The following is a 13,337-nucleotide window of genomic DNA, read 5'->3' on the forward strand; positions in this document are numbered from 1 at the left end:
TGACATTATGGAATGGTTGTTCCCTCGCAATGTTGATACATTTTCCTCGTTTGTCGCAAAAGCCTAGAAGAAACGTCAGGATGGTTTATTTTGTCAGTATTAGTAGTGTTAAGCATCATTTTGGATTCTGGTCTGTCTTTGTTTAATAATGGTGTGTTGTAAGCCCCTGTGGGCTGGGCATATTTATTATGAATGACACAATTAAATCAATCGATCACGCAATCTACACAGTGATGTAGGGAACGTTAGAAGTCTGTGTAGAGAGTGGTTAGCTAGGCAAATACTCCCAAAGATTGCGTTTTGACTGTATACTATAGTTTCCTGATGACCCATAATGAAAGGAGTAACGTTAACGTTGCCTTAAAGTAACATTAATGGACGTTCTATTTAACAGACAGACCTACAGTAAATTCAAGAAGTACGTGTTTATTATGCTAACTTATTGTAGTATTCAATACAACATTAAGGCAGGTCGGTTAGAACAAGTGAACACACAGAATAATAGCGGTACCTGAGCAGTCTCTCCTCAACAACTCAAACTCCTTGCAGCTGAAACTGCCCTGGGATGTTGGTTAACATATGCTAGCCTAGCATGTGTCTAATTTGAGATCATTGGCGGCTAACTTACTGTACTAAATTAAACAAACACTAGCCCCAACGTCACAATAACTACTGGCATTGTATGGGAATACATGCATGTGGCTAAGTTAGAGCTACTGTTTTAAGATGGAAACAGAAGTAGGTTTGCTAGCTAACTAGCTCAGACTGGAAGTACTTCCTCCAAAACATGGAGATGTGTGATGTGATTCGTCCGCGGCGCGTCAGAGAGTATCTCAGCGAAGCGAGAGGACTCACTCCGCTCATTTCCATCTTCGCTTTTTTTGGAATACGCATAGTCCAGTCATTTAAAGCCAAACGGATCACCGTTGAACAAATTGTAACAGAAGCAAACTCAACTGATTTTGTATCCTCAATATGTGCTGAGTAAGGGAAAGAAAAGCCTGAGGTTCCACAATCTGATCCAAATATTCACTATGATTCAACTATTCATTATTTTTCTCACGCGAATAGTGAAAAAATAACCTTCAGATGTCACCATGAAAATGACTGAGTTGATTACTTACATCAAGACAAACACGTTTTTTTAAATTGTCTGTTCACGTGGGGCATAATGTAATTACATTTGTGCTAATTTAATAAATACCAACAGATGTAAACATTGGGTATATATGTCTGGTTGAATCTTGTTGACATTTAACAGTGAAAGACTTAATGTTTAGGTGTGAATGAACCCATTTAGTCGACCCATGAGCATCAATACATGGAGCAGGAAGAAGGAGTTTAAAGCAGCCTTTCTGAATGATTATTGCAGAGAAGGAAGAACAGGAAACAAAAGGAGCTAAAATCATTTCTATGTTTATTTTGTAATTCTGTATCTGGTGCAGGATCCATTTCTAGTTCTCAGTCATGTACAGGAGTGAAATCCATTCATTTACTGTTAAATGTCAACAAGATTCAACCAGACATTTTACCTGTATATACCCAATGTTTACATCTGTTGGTATTTATTAAATTAGCACAAATGTAATTACATTATGCCCCACGTGAACAAACAATTAAAAAAAACCCACATGTTTTTTTTTTTTCCTGATGTAAATAATCAACCATTTTCATGGTGATATCTGAAGATTATTTTTTCACTATTCACTTTAGAAAAATAAAGAATAGTTGAATCATAGTGAATATTTGGGTCTTTTTAGGAACGTTCCCCTATTGTGGAACCTCAGTCGTTTCTTTCCCTTACTCAGCACATATTAAGGATACAAAATCAGTAATTTTTCTTGTTACAATTTGTTCAACCTTTTTTCATAAATGACTGGACTAGCACGTTTCTTCTGTATAACCCAGAACCTTCCTCCAAATTCCAACCACAACTACTACTACAACTACAACCATGATGCAATGTAAATGCATATTTCATTCATCTTTCTTTAGATATCTGGATATCTAGGTATATTGCTTGTGAATCTAGCATAGCCATACCTCATAATCTTAAATATTAACACGACAAAACAGTTCAAACAGCTTATAAACCACTTTATTAATTAATGATAGCCGTTGACAACAATACTGGTTTCATAAATGCACAGCTGCTATTGTCAGCTATTGATCCAATGAATCAAGATATTCATTTTAAGAAATATATTTCTTGAACATTATATACGTTGATTTAAGAGTAGAGTCATGTACACTTTCATTACTTGAAAGTAAACATCAACATTTGGTTTCCCTTTGCCCGAATCCCAGCCTATAAACTTTTCAATAAACCGTTATCATCCACAACAATACTGTATGAAAAAAAACAAACACTATGACGTAGCGAAGAAAATCTAAAGCATCCATACAAGGCTTTCACCAGGGGCAATAGTGGCCTGTCCCAAATGAGTCTGGTCCAGACACTACAGTCCACCTGAAATGATGGATATAATAGAGCCTGTATTTTCTGGATATTGCAGAATTGACCAATACTACATAAGAGGAACATAAACTGAACTGATGTGAATGAGACACGCTGATTTGTCAGATTTGTTATTGCCATAGTTAAGTATTTTATTCTGGGTTTACCATGGTCTAAATAATATACTGAATAAAATACTGACAACCATCCCATAAAAAATGTCAAATTCATGAGATTTAGTACCAGCAAAACTAGTCCATTATTGTGAACTTCAATCGCATTCTGGTTCAACCCTTTACGAATGTCAGAATACATGGCAGTTTTGATAAATGAAGGAACCAAATGGAACATGTCCAAAGGCTCATTTCAGACCAGTGGAAGATAGTCAGTCACTGTCATTTCTGCATTCGGACACAACGCTGTCGCTTGAGCTGCAGCTCACTTTGAGAGTTCCTCTTTTCATCAGCAGCAGCTTCTCTTCATGTCTTGGGGCACGGCCTCCTCCAGGTTGGCACGATCTGATTCTGTCAAGACAAAGATTGAGGGTAGATTTGTATGCACTCAATGCTACTATTATCAACATATCTTGTTGGGAGTTGAGTTATTACTTACTGATAACTCCACCTCCGATGCTAGCAGGGACCCCATTCTCCAAGTCCTTCAGTACGCACTTCTCAAAGGCCAAAGCTGCCACCCTGAAGAAAAACCCCTGCACATTCTCCCCTGAAAATCAATCATATTAAACATTTCTTACAGTCTGCATTGCCCAGAATCATTGTATTTATGTTGCCTAATGTACCATACAGCACTGTTTTACCTGTTTTAGCTGAAACAACCCAAAACTCTGCATCCATTTCTGTTGCTATCTTGATGGCATCTTTTTCTGTCCTCTGTCTTTCTTCAGATGACTAAAGAACAAGACAGTTGGGTATTTGGAGAAAAATGTGTTTTGTAAAAATCTGCAAAACACACATAATATAAAATATATTCACCAGCAGGTCACTCTTAGTGCCAACCAAGAAGATGAAACAGGAGTCAGGCTCATTTTCTCTCATGGCCTCCTCCAACCATTGGCTAGGAAAACAAAACAAAGTTCTCACATTATCTTACAGTGCTACATAGGAGTAGATAGATACTTTAGAATAGGAGACTGTTTGAGCCTGTTTGAACCCATTCACTCCGGAAAATCTCACCATAAAAACAAGTATTAGAGGAGTTTGACTGACAGTTACCGCCATCCCAGCTAAGTAAAGATGAAAGTGATCTTAGCAATCAAGGAGAAACGTAGCAATTTGGGAAGATCCTCATTGCCTCCAGCTGGGTTTGGCCGCTTCAGGGCCCCGACCCTCTACTGAGGGTATGCACAACGGGAGTTAGGAGTACGGTTCTGAATGCCAGGGCGCCATCTACTGGGTTTCAGTATGAAAACAGGTGGAAGCTGTTCTATGACTGGTGTAGGGATAAGGCAGTAGACCCAGTGTGTTGCTCTGTGGCAACTGTTCTTGAGTTTCTGCAGTCCCTGCTGGATGGTGGTCGCTCTCATTCAACTTTGAGAGTCTATGTGGCTGCTATTTCTTTCCAACATGAAATGGTCAATGGTGCCACAGTGGGTTGCCACAGATTGGTGTCTCTCTTCCTTAGGGGTACTCTGAGGCTGCGTCCCCCAAAGACCCTGAGAGCTCCTGCATGGGACTTCCGCCAATTCCGATAGTTTGTAAAACGTCCTATCGGCGCCGATTAATCGATCGACCTCTAGCAGGCGCGTTGTTAGACCTGGGCATTCGGGGCTCTGTGCCGTCTAATAAATAAAATAAAAAAACATAATGATGATGAAAATAGCCCAGTACAAAAGACTTTTATGTGGCTGAATTACCAGCAGCCACAGATGCAACATTGTAGCAGAGAAAACCACAAAGAAGTCTGACGTGTCCACACCGACAACAATCCAACTTAAAGCAGACTGACAAGTGATAACTTAAGAATCAAACTTAAAGCAGACTGACAAGTGATAACTTAAGAATCAAACTTAAAGCAGACTGACTTGATAACTTCAGAATCAAACTTAAAAGAGACTGACTTGATAACTTCAGAATCACACTTAAAGCAGACTGACTTGATAACTTCAGAATCAAACTTAAAGCAGACTGACTTGATAACTTCAGAATCAAACTTAAAGCAGACTGACTTGATAACTTCAGAATCAAACTTAAAGCAGACTGACTTGATAACTTCAGAATCAAACTTAAAAGAGACTGACTTGATAACTTCAGAATCACACTTAAAGCAGACTGACTTGATAACTTCAGAATCAAACTTAAAGCAGACTGACTTGATAACTTCAGAATCAAACTTAAAGCAGACTGACTTGATAACTTTAGTTTCAGGAGACCTGCAGTGGATTCAGCCCGGTCCACTTGACATCAGGTCGGTGCATGTCTGTAGGCTGTTCTAATGTCTCATTCTACTGCTGGGGTGTGTGCTGACCTTTCCTATCCTTAACATAACGTTAAACAGCCCTGACGGGAGTCACACATGACCATGTCCTTCTCAAACTACGTCACAATTCTCGGGGGACAAACCCCCGGATGAAAAGGACTCAGATTTCTGGTCTACAGCCCTGGATGTTTTCACGAGCTAGCGACGTGCCTGACCTCTAGTTTATACAGTATATATATATATATATATATATATATATATATATATATATATATATATACCTTCTCTACAGAAGATGATCTGCTATTCAGTTAAAATCACTGATACCCTGATATCAACGGTTGCAGAGGGTGATCAAGACCAACTGCTCAAAGATGTCTTGGCTATCTGCTCAGACTTTTAGCCTGTTTTCACAACCTCTGAATCACCACCCACACCTCCAGTTTGTTCAGCGATTGGAATATGAATCAAGAAGAACACCAGTTCACTCTCATTATCAGGCTAAATACTTCTGACTTATACAAGATATTATACCCAGATGCTTTATTCAGGAAAATAAAATAGGTGAATGACAGATTGGTATCATTATTATAGGATTTACTGTAGCGTGATGATACATCTTCACTGCATCTTTTTCTGTTACACCCTTACTCTAAGTAGCAACATTACTACATCACTGTGTTTGGCGGCACCATTCGCTGGCTTGATTGTCACCATGTCAAGTCATGAAGTTGAAAGATAATAAGTGGACCTTTGAGTTCAGATGAGACAGACATCTTTACAATGAATTAGTACTGTGTGCGTTCTGAATAGCAAGAATGCCATTTATTATTTAATGTTTAAAAATATAATGAAGAAACTGCTCAAAGTATTTTCCCATTTCATTCACTTCATTTTGGGAGTAATGAATTGGATAACACTATTCATTTTTTTCATGCTTATTTAAAGTTGTACTCCATAATATTTAAGATCATTGTTTCTAGCGTCCTCTTTATCAGTAAGATGTAACTGCAGGGGTCCGTTTCACAAAGCAGGTTTAGTGAAAACTCTGAGTCTGTTAACCCTGAAATGAGGGAAACTCTGAGTTTTCCGTTTCACAAAGGGAGGTAACTCAAACCAGAGACAAAGGGGTAACTCTAGCCTGTTTCACAAAGAGAGGTAACTTAACCTCTCGGTCAGTTACCATGGTAACCTGCTCTCTGAAACTAACCTGGTCGGGACCAGGTTTTTCTCAGAAAACCTTGAGTTTCTCTCTGTCTCCGCCCTCTTTCAGCCACACACGGTGTTTGATTTCCTCATTCATTCAGTCAGCACGCGAGTTTTGGCGTAGCGTAGTTCTGTCGTCAGTTTTTTATTTTCATTGCAAATATCAGCAAGTAGGCCTACATTAGAAGTTATATTAGGTGGCAACTATTTCACTACCATGGCATGTCTTTTTGATAATGATCCCGTGGATGAAGGTGCAGCATTACTGCACAGAGAATTAAATATTCGTCGGGAGATGATTATCAAACTATTGATTATAGATGTTCTTGCATTTCCAGGCAACTCTCTTTTTGAGCGGAACCGTTTCTTATCACAGCAGATATTGTGTGTTGCGCTGCGTTTTTTACAAATGGGAGTTTTTTATACAACATATAAAACAGCCACTTACGGTAATATTTACTTTACCATGTAAAACCTGCTCAAAATGAGGCGTCACCATGAGATTGTGCCGATGTTTTACCTGTTTGAACAATGTTTTTATGTTTCATCTTAAGCTGCTGCCAAGTGCGCTTCTCCCCCGTGTGAAGCACCTAAACTAAATAAATTATAATAGGCTTCCACTCAAGCAGTTCCCCCTGTGATATTACTGTGATTGCAAAGGACTACATTTAAACTTACCCACTGACCGTCTCCCTCTCTTTAGCTGCTGCAGCGGTGTTACTCTTTCGGCGAAAAACCTGCTCAAACTCTCCGTATGAGCATAACCGTTGGTGACAATCTGGGCCCTTAGACCAACCTCTGTCAGCAGAGTCACTAACATGGAGACTTATTTACATCTAGAGAGGGAATGTCTCCACAGACACAGATATTGAAATACTCAGCAAAAAGGCAACACGTGCTTTCATAAGTGGGTCACATGATAAATCACCATTGTTTTAACTCACTCTGTGATAGATAGGAACTTAAAAGACAATTAAATCGATGTAAATCATAAGGAGTATAGCTTTAATCCTCCAAAAACTGATTTTGGCCACTGACCTATTATCTATCAGATAGACCACCTGACTACACCACAGACTACAGATGCTTTTAAAAAAGACCTTAAAAGCTTCCTGTTCACAAAAACATTTTGCTAAATGTCTTTTAAATGTTCTCCTTTTAACTTATTTTTCATTTTTATGTTGTTTCTATTCTGCTGCACTTTGAGATTGTTGAATGGTAAATGGACTACTACTACTCAAGGCGCTTTCACACTACTTGTCACTGTCTGGCCTGGGCCGGAATGAGGACTCAGATGCGGAGGTGAATAGGTTATGCTGGCTTTCATTCTGAAACCAAACTTGAGCTGCACTGAGCTAGTAAAAACACAAAAGAAAGTCACTCCGAAAAGGAGGAAAACAAAGGGACTTTTTTTTAATCTATTATTATTATTATTATTATTATTATTATTATTATTATTATCACCTGTTGTCTTGTCAGCAAGCATTTGCCTATTTACACATAAAGCAGATACGGAGCAACAATCAGCATTTATTTGGAGTCCTGAAGTCCAATATTCACTGTCCTATAAGGTCTGTCTCTTAAGCTCCTAAATGCTTTATGTTCACCAGCTAGTCTCCAAATGTGTCTGTTGTTTAGTCCTGGGCAGGTAGTGTACAGTGGGTTAATAAGCTGCCTATTACGGCTGATGAGAGCAGTGAGAGTGAACCAAAACAGTTCAGTTGCAAGGCAAAAAAGAATGTGTAAAAGCTGCTATAAAGCTCTGTAAAGCTTAATGATCTTACTGATCCTCTTTGCGTCTGCTGCCCTCAGTCTGCTGCCCCCAGTCTGCTGCCCCATCTTCTTTGCTGTTGTGTGCTGGGGCAGCAGACTGAGGGCAGCAGACGCAAAGAGGATCAGTAAGATCATCAGGAAGGCTGGCTCCGTCCTGGGGGTCAAACTGGACTCTTTGGTGGCGGTGTCTGAGAGGCGGATGCTGTCTAAACTGCACAGGATCCTTGACAATAACTCTCACCCTCTCCACCAGCTGCTGACCTCCAGCAGAAGCACATTCAGCCATAGACTCATTCTCCCACGGTGTAACACTGAACGCCGGAGGAAGTCTTTTCTTCCGGCGGCCATCAAACTTTATAATTCATCTCCCCCCGGTCAGGTAAGGAACAGTGGAGACACTGTATCCTGCAAATGTCACTTTGTCACTTTATACCATCACTGCACCACTTTATTCAGTTGTACTTTATTCAGTTGTACTGTCACTTACTTCAGTAAGTAATGCTGCTATACTACACTGTCACTTTATATCACCACTACATCACTTTATTTATTTATTAATGGTTTACTGTAACTATCTGCTGATACACTTACTGTGCTTTAGGACATGCTTCTACATTTCACTGTGGTTTACTGTAACTGACTGAAGTACGAAATGCTGCTACACTCCACTGTGCCATACTGTCACTTAGTTCTGTAGGACATGCTGCTACATTTTTAACATTTTTAACACTTATAACTTATCGCTCCTTCTCACTTATCTAGTTTGTACTTATTTTATTTCAATCTGCTGCTAAACTGCACGCTGCATATTGTTGTATATTGTATATACCTACGCTTAACCACGACGTCTGTTGCACTCTGTCACACTTGGTTCATTGCTTGATTTATCTGACGTTAGCTTTATTTTGATTTGATTTATGTTTATGCTTATTGTTACTCTGATCCTTTTCCGCCTTTGTATCGAAACTGTTGCACAATAATTTCCCTCGGGATAAATAAAGCTTCTTGAATCTTGAATCTTGAATCTTGAATGATAATGATCTGTTGGTTCATCCCTTCAACCACCCAAAGTAGATTGTAGTTTATTGTTTATATAAAAATATCTATTATATCTGCTTTAAGATTTTGCAAGACACTAATTCCATCCATCTATCTGCTGACTTTCCGTGACTTATCCTGTTACATTAGCTTTCATTCAGTGAAATTGTCTTACATCAGTCCTGGAAAAAGATGTGATGTCACAGCTCAGATATGGGTGCTAAATAAATACTGATAAGAGTGAACTCAACCTGTACATGTGATGTTGCAGTCTGTAGTCTGGATGTGTAATATCAGTCTAAACAGGGGGATCCCACACTGCTGGAACAGTAAAATATTCCCAAACACAATGCATTAATGTTTCTATTGTAGACTTCACAAGTGTAGAATAAGCCCAATTAGCCCGATAATGTTATAATCAGACCTACCGTGTATGGTCTAGGGACTTAATGTCTGCCATGTCAAAGACTGTGATAATAACTGGAAAAGATGAACAAAAGTTTGAGAATTATCAGTTACACTACAGATATGTATACTGGTGTCACCTAGAATTTTTTACAATTACTTCTTACCCTGAGCACCTCTGTAGTACGCAGAGGCGATGCATTTGAACTTTTCCTGCCCAGCAGTATCCCAGCTATACAGAAAAAAAGGAGGCATAAATGGCAAAAACAGAAAGCCCTCAGAAGTTTTATGTATGCAGAATTATGTATTTAAAAATCAAACTACTCACATCTGAAGGGAGAAAGGTACTCCAGATATCTCAAACCTCTCAATCTCAAAGTCTACACCTATTGTGGCCTTGTAGTCTCTCTCAAATACATCTTTACAAAACCTGAAAACAGCATTAACAAATCACGTAATTTATATTTTTGTCTATGGTGTTCAGAACTCAATAAAACAGTCCCAGATGTTCTGTAATTCTGTTACAGTAATAATGTTAAGTGCTGGCTTAGGATAGGCACAATCAGTCAGTTCCAACAGAGAACTGTGTTCATATAGGCCAGAGACATTTTCTGAAATGTCCTCATAAAGGCTGTAACAGGAGTTTTCAGCCCTTCCAATTTTATTGAGACTCTCCAAACAAGTCATACGATAGATCTAATTGTTTATAAGATGATTAAAAGGACAGTGAAGCAAAAAAACAAAAACAACTTGTACATTAGTGAGACTTGTTTCTGGTCTTTGCCCTTTACTCTTTATATAACTTGTTCATATTAACAGGTTAGTATTCAAATAAACAATCTGAGAAGAAAAAAATACTTTTTACTGGACACTACCCATAGACATATTGTGATTAAGGATCACAAGAAGATATGAAAGGTTGGTCCACAAATCCACTTTCCTGTACAACTTCTTTGAAGTAAAACAGATCTGATTTTGACATTGTGACCTCAGTTATATGGGAAACAAATGAGAACATTCACAGCCTCAGTTATATGGGTTATGTCTTAACTGGGTAATAGTTGATAAAGTACCTATTTATGAGGCAGGTCTTCCCCACATTAAGGTCGCCAACAACCACCACTTTTGACATTTTCTGTCGGTCCCACCTTTAAAGAAAACAACAGATTTTTAACATGAGATGCAAATGCTCTTTCTGAGATGTTCAAGTGAAGCTAAGATTGGTGCATCAACCCTTAAGCTGGAGACTCACGGCTGATGTCTGTTGACTCCGTCTTTACAGGCAGCTTTAGCCTGAATGTCCCAGTCTTTCTTCAGCTGCAGAGAGGCATTAGGTGTGTAGCACTGGAAAGAACAGGACCATATATTACTGACATTTATTCTGCACAAAGTAAGTTAATACAGCCATGCTAGAGGTTCTGTGAGGATTTAAACATAGCAGAGCTTTGAGATCAATGCTAACATGCTCACAATGCCAATGCTAAGATGCAGATGTTAAGCAGCTATGTTTACCATGTTTAGTGGTCAGAACGCTAACATTTACTTATTAACAATGTACAAAAAGTATAGCTGAGGCTCATGGGATGTTCGTTTTGCACTAAACATTGGACCTAATGATAGTGCTAGCTGAAAAATAAGGGGTCACCAAAGTCATTAAAAATTAATTTCATTTTGAGGGGGACATGAATGCTTTTACCAAATTTCATTGCAATCCACCCATTTGTTGTTGAGACACTCAAAACAACGAATGTCAACCTACTGGTGGCACTAGAGGAACACCAAAGTCTTTATGATCTTCTGGAATCCATAAATGTTTACCATATTTTGTGCCAATTGTACCAAATTTCGCAATTCATGTGATAGTTGACATTCCACTAAAAGTAAGAGTTGTCAGCCTCATGGTGACGCTACACAAAAGTTTGGTGAGTCATCGCCAAATTCAGTCGGACTTCTGTCTTCTGGGGACAATGAACATATACTTACCAACCGCGATAGCAATGCTGGTATTGTTTTCACCTTGTGAGTCTGTGTGCGTGTGTGTGTGTAGTCCTGGAGAAACCTACTGTAGCAGGAACTACAGAAGTGGTTTTAGGTATTTTGCCAGGTGTTTATATTACTATCTGTCTATCTGTAGACAGATTCTGTCACTGGAATACAATTGCGAAGTAAGATTCAGTCATGAAATATTACAGGTGTGTAGGGTTAGGGTACAGCTATTATTTTGCGTTTGTGCTATGTCAGCACTTCAATGTTATATGATTAAAACCTTGTGCTTTCAAGATTCTGATCTTTGATTTAAGACTTGAAGACGCCAGTTTGGATGAAGATACAATTAAGTTCCAACAAAAGGAAAAAACAGCAATCTGACACTACCAGAACACTACAAAAGAACAGCAAAAATCAAGAAGCTACAATGTTTTTAAGGACTTGCGTTCAAGGCTGTAAACTAAAAGTTGCCACTCGCCAAATGCGACTAAAATATTCCCCTGGGGCGGCTAAATGCCCGACGGTCGTGCTCGTGCAATACATTATGCTTGATATAGAAAAACATTGTAGTAGCTATAAAATGATAAATGATGATGGTAGCAAACTTAAGCGCTAAATCAGTGATTTGTTGTGTGTCACACTGAAGTAGCTCCCCAGACGTCACTGCTGCAGAAAATAGTTCCCCTCAGAAGCAACGTAGTGTACGCATCACTGTTCTTTAAAAGTTCTTGTACTGCCATGTATTCTATAGGATAGAACCTCTAGCAGTGTTCTCAAGCAAATAACAGTTGCAGAGAGAATATGTGAGCTGACCCCCTGAGAGGAAATGATCAAACATCTGATATTCTTAATAAAGTGCCTTAATGTATTATTTCGAGAAGATTCAGAGGGCTGAAGGATATGTTGAGTCTGTGATTGGGTAGCTGACTGCAACAGGACAATTACCCTGAGAACATTAGCATCTTCTAGACTGTTGCCCCTACCATTTTCACCACAGTGATCTCACAGTAAAGGACAGGTTTTCTTCTACCTAGATTACACTTGGAGCAGAGCATATTGGTAAAAACACTACGTCAAAAAAGGGTGTACCTTTGGAAATTCCAAGATGACCCTGTCTCTGCTGATGGGTGGTGGGAATGGGATCATACCGTTCCTGTTATCCTGCATGACAACCTGTGAAGAAATGTGTATCAGGAGTTTTATCTAATTGATTCTAATACCAAGCACTCCTGCAGTGTGTGTGTGTGTGTGTGTGTGTGTATGTGTGTGCATTCTTACAAAGGTCATAGGATATGTTCTATGAACCAAATACAGTATTTAGATTAGAGCATTTGGACCCAGATTCATCTATTACCAGTACAATGTGTGTGGCAGACAAACAAAGGCGGCAAATGTTCATTACTGACATTATCCATATATAACATATGTGTGTGTGTTATAGACTGGTAAGAAGATTAAAAACACTATTATTCAGAATCTTTGTGTGGTTCGTTCTTTGGTTATTCCATTTCAAAACCAAATTGGAAAAACAATCAACATGCATGTTTTTTCTGTTTTAAAATCAGAACAGAAAACCAAGGAAAAATAGTGTTTGTTTGTTTTTGTTGTGTGATATTTGGATATTTACATTTACCGGTGTTGAGTCAGACCAAGGTATGTTTTAATCGTTTGTTTTTCTGATACAACTGACAAAGGCAGAAAACAGAAATGGGTCCTTTTTTGGTTTTTTGTTTTTTCAATTTTGGCCAAACAATCAAAAAAGATAAATTCAGCTTGATTTTTTCTTAAATTTTTAAAAAACAAAGAAAGAAAAACAAAAACAAAAATTCAGCTTGATTTCTTATCACCAAAGCAATTTCAGTCAAAAGCAACTGGACTTGGTTATTTGTCTAGGAAGACGTTCAAGAGGCTTCATCAGTTCATGTACGCATCTGACCAGGCTGGGACTGGTCCAACTAACTGGTGTGGAGATCCTGGTATTTAACTTCTCACAAGGCTGATGATGTCAGTGGAACCCTTTGTGCTCCAAGTGCCA

At 38.7% G+C, this 13,337-nt stretch overlaps 2 protein-coding genes across 6 annotated transcripts in view; both read right to left on the reverse strand.

Moving 5' to 3' along the window:
• depdc5 (DEP domain containing 5, GATOR1 subcomplex subunit) overlaps positions 1-720 on the reverse strand; it is a 46,545-nt gene extending 45,825 nt beyond the window's left edge. For all 5 annotated transcript variants that reach the window (XM_083929182.1, XM_083929181.1, XM_083929184.1 and 2 more), the window contains exon 1: positions 512-720. The gene's annotated coding sequence lies outside the window, so the exon portion shown is untranslated. The remainder of the gene's footprint in view (positions 1-511) is intronic.
• A 2,189-nt stretch (positions 721-2,909) lies between these two features.
• Positions 2,910-12,469, reverse strand: rab36 (RAB36, member RAS oncogene family; the record flags this gene model as incomplete). Its single annotated transcript, XM_083928702.1, has 10 exons — positions 2,910-2,982; positions 3,071-3,181; positions 3,276-3,366; positions 3,451-3,532; positions 9,340-9,391; positions 9,484-9,548; positions 9,645-9,746; positions 10,390-10,464; positions 10,569-10,660; positions 12,392-12,469. The coding sequence occupies 10 exons, from the start codon at positions 12,467-12,469 to the stop codon at positions 2,921-2,923; spliced, it is 810 nt and encodes a 269-aa protein (XP_083784828.1). The 3' UTR covers positions 2,910-2,920.
• Between the last annotated feature and the right edge of the window lie 868 nt (positions 12,470-13,337).

This window comes from Echiichthys vipera, assembly GCF_963691815.1.
Source record: "Echiichthys vipera genome assembly, chromosome: 15".
Classification (NCBI taxonomy): Eukaryota; Metazoa; Chordata; class Actinopteri; order Perciformes; family Trachinidae; genus Echiichthys; species Echiichthys vipera.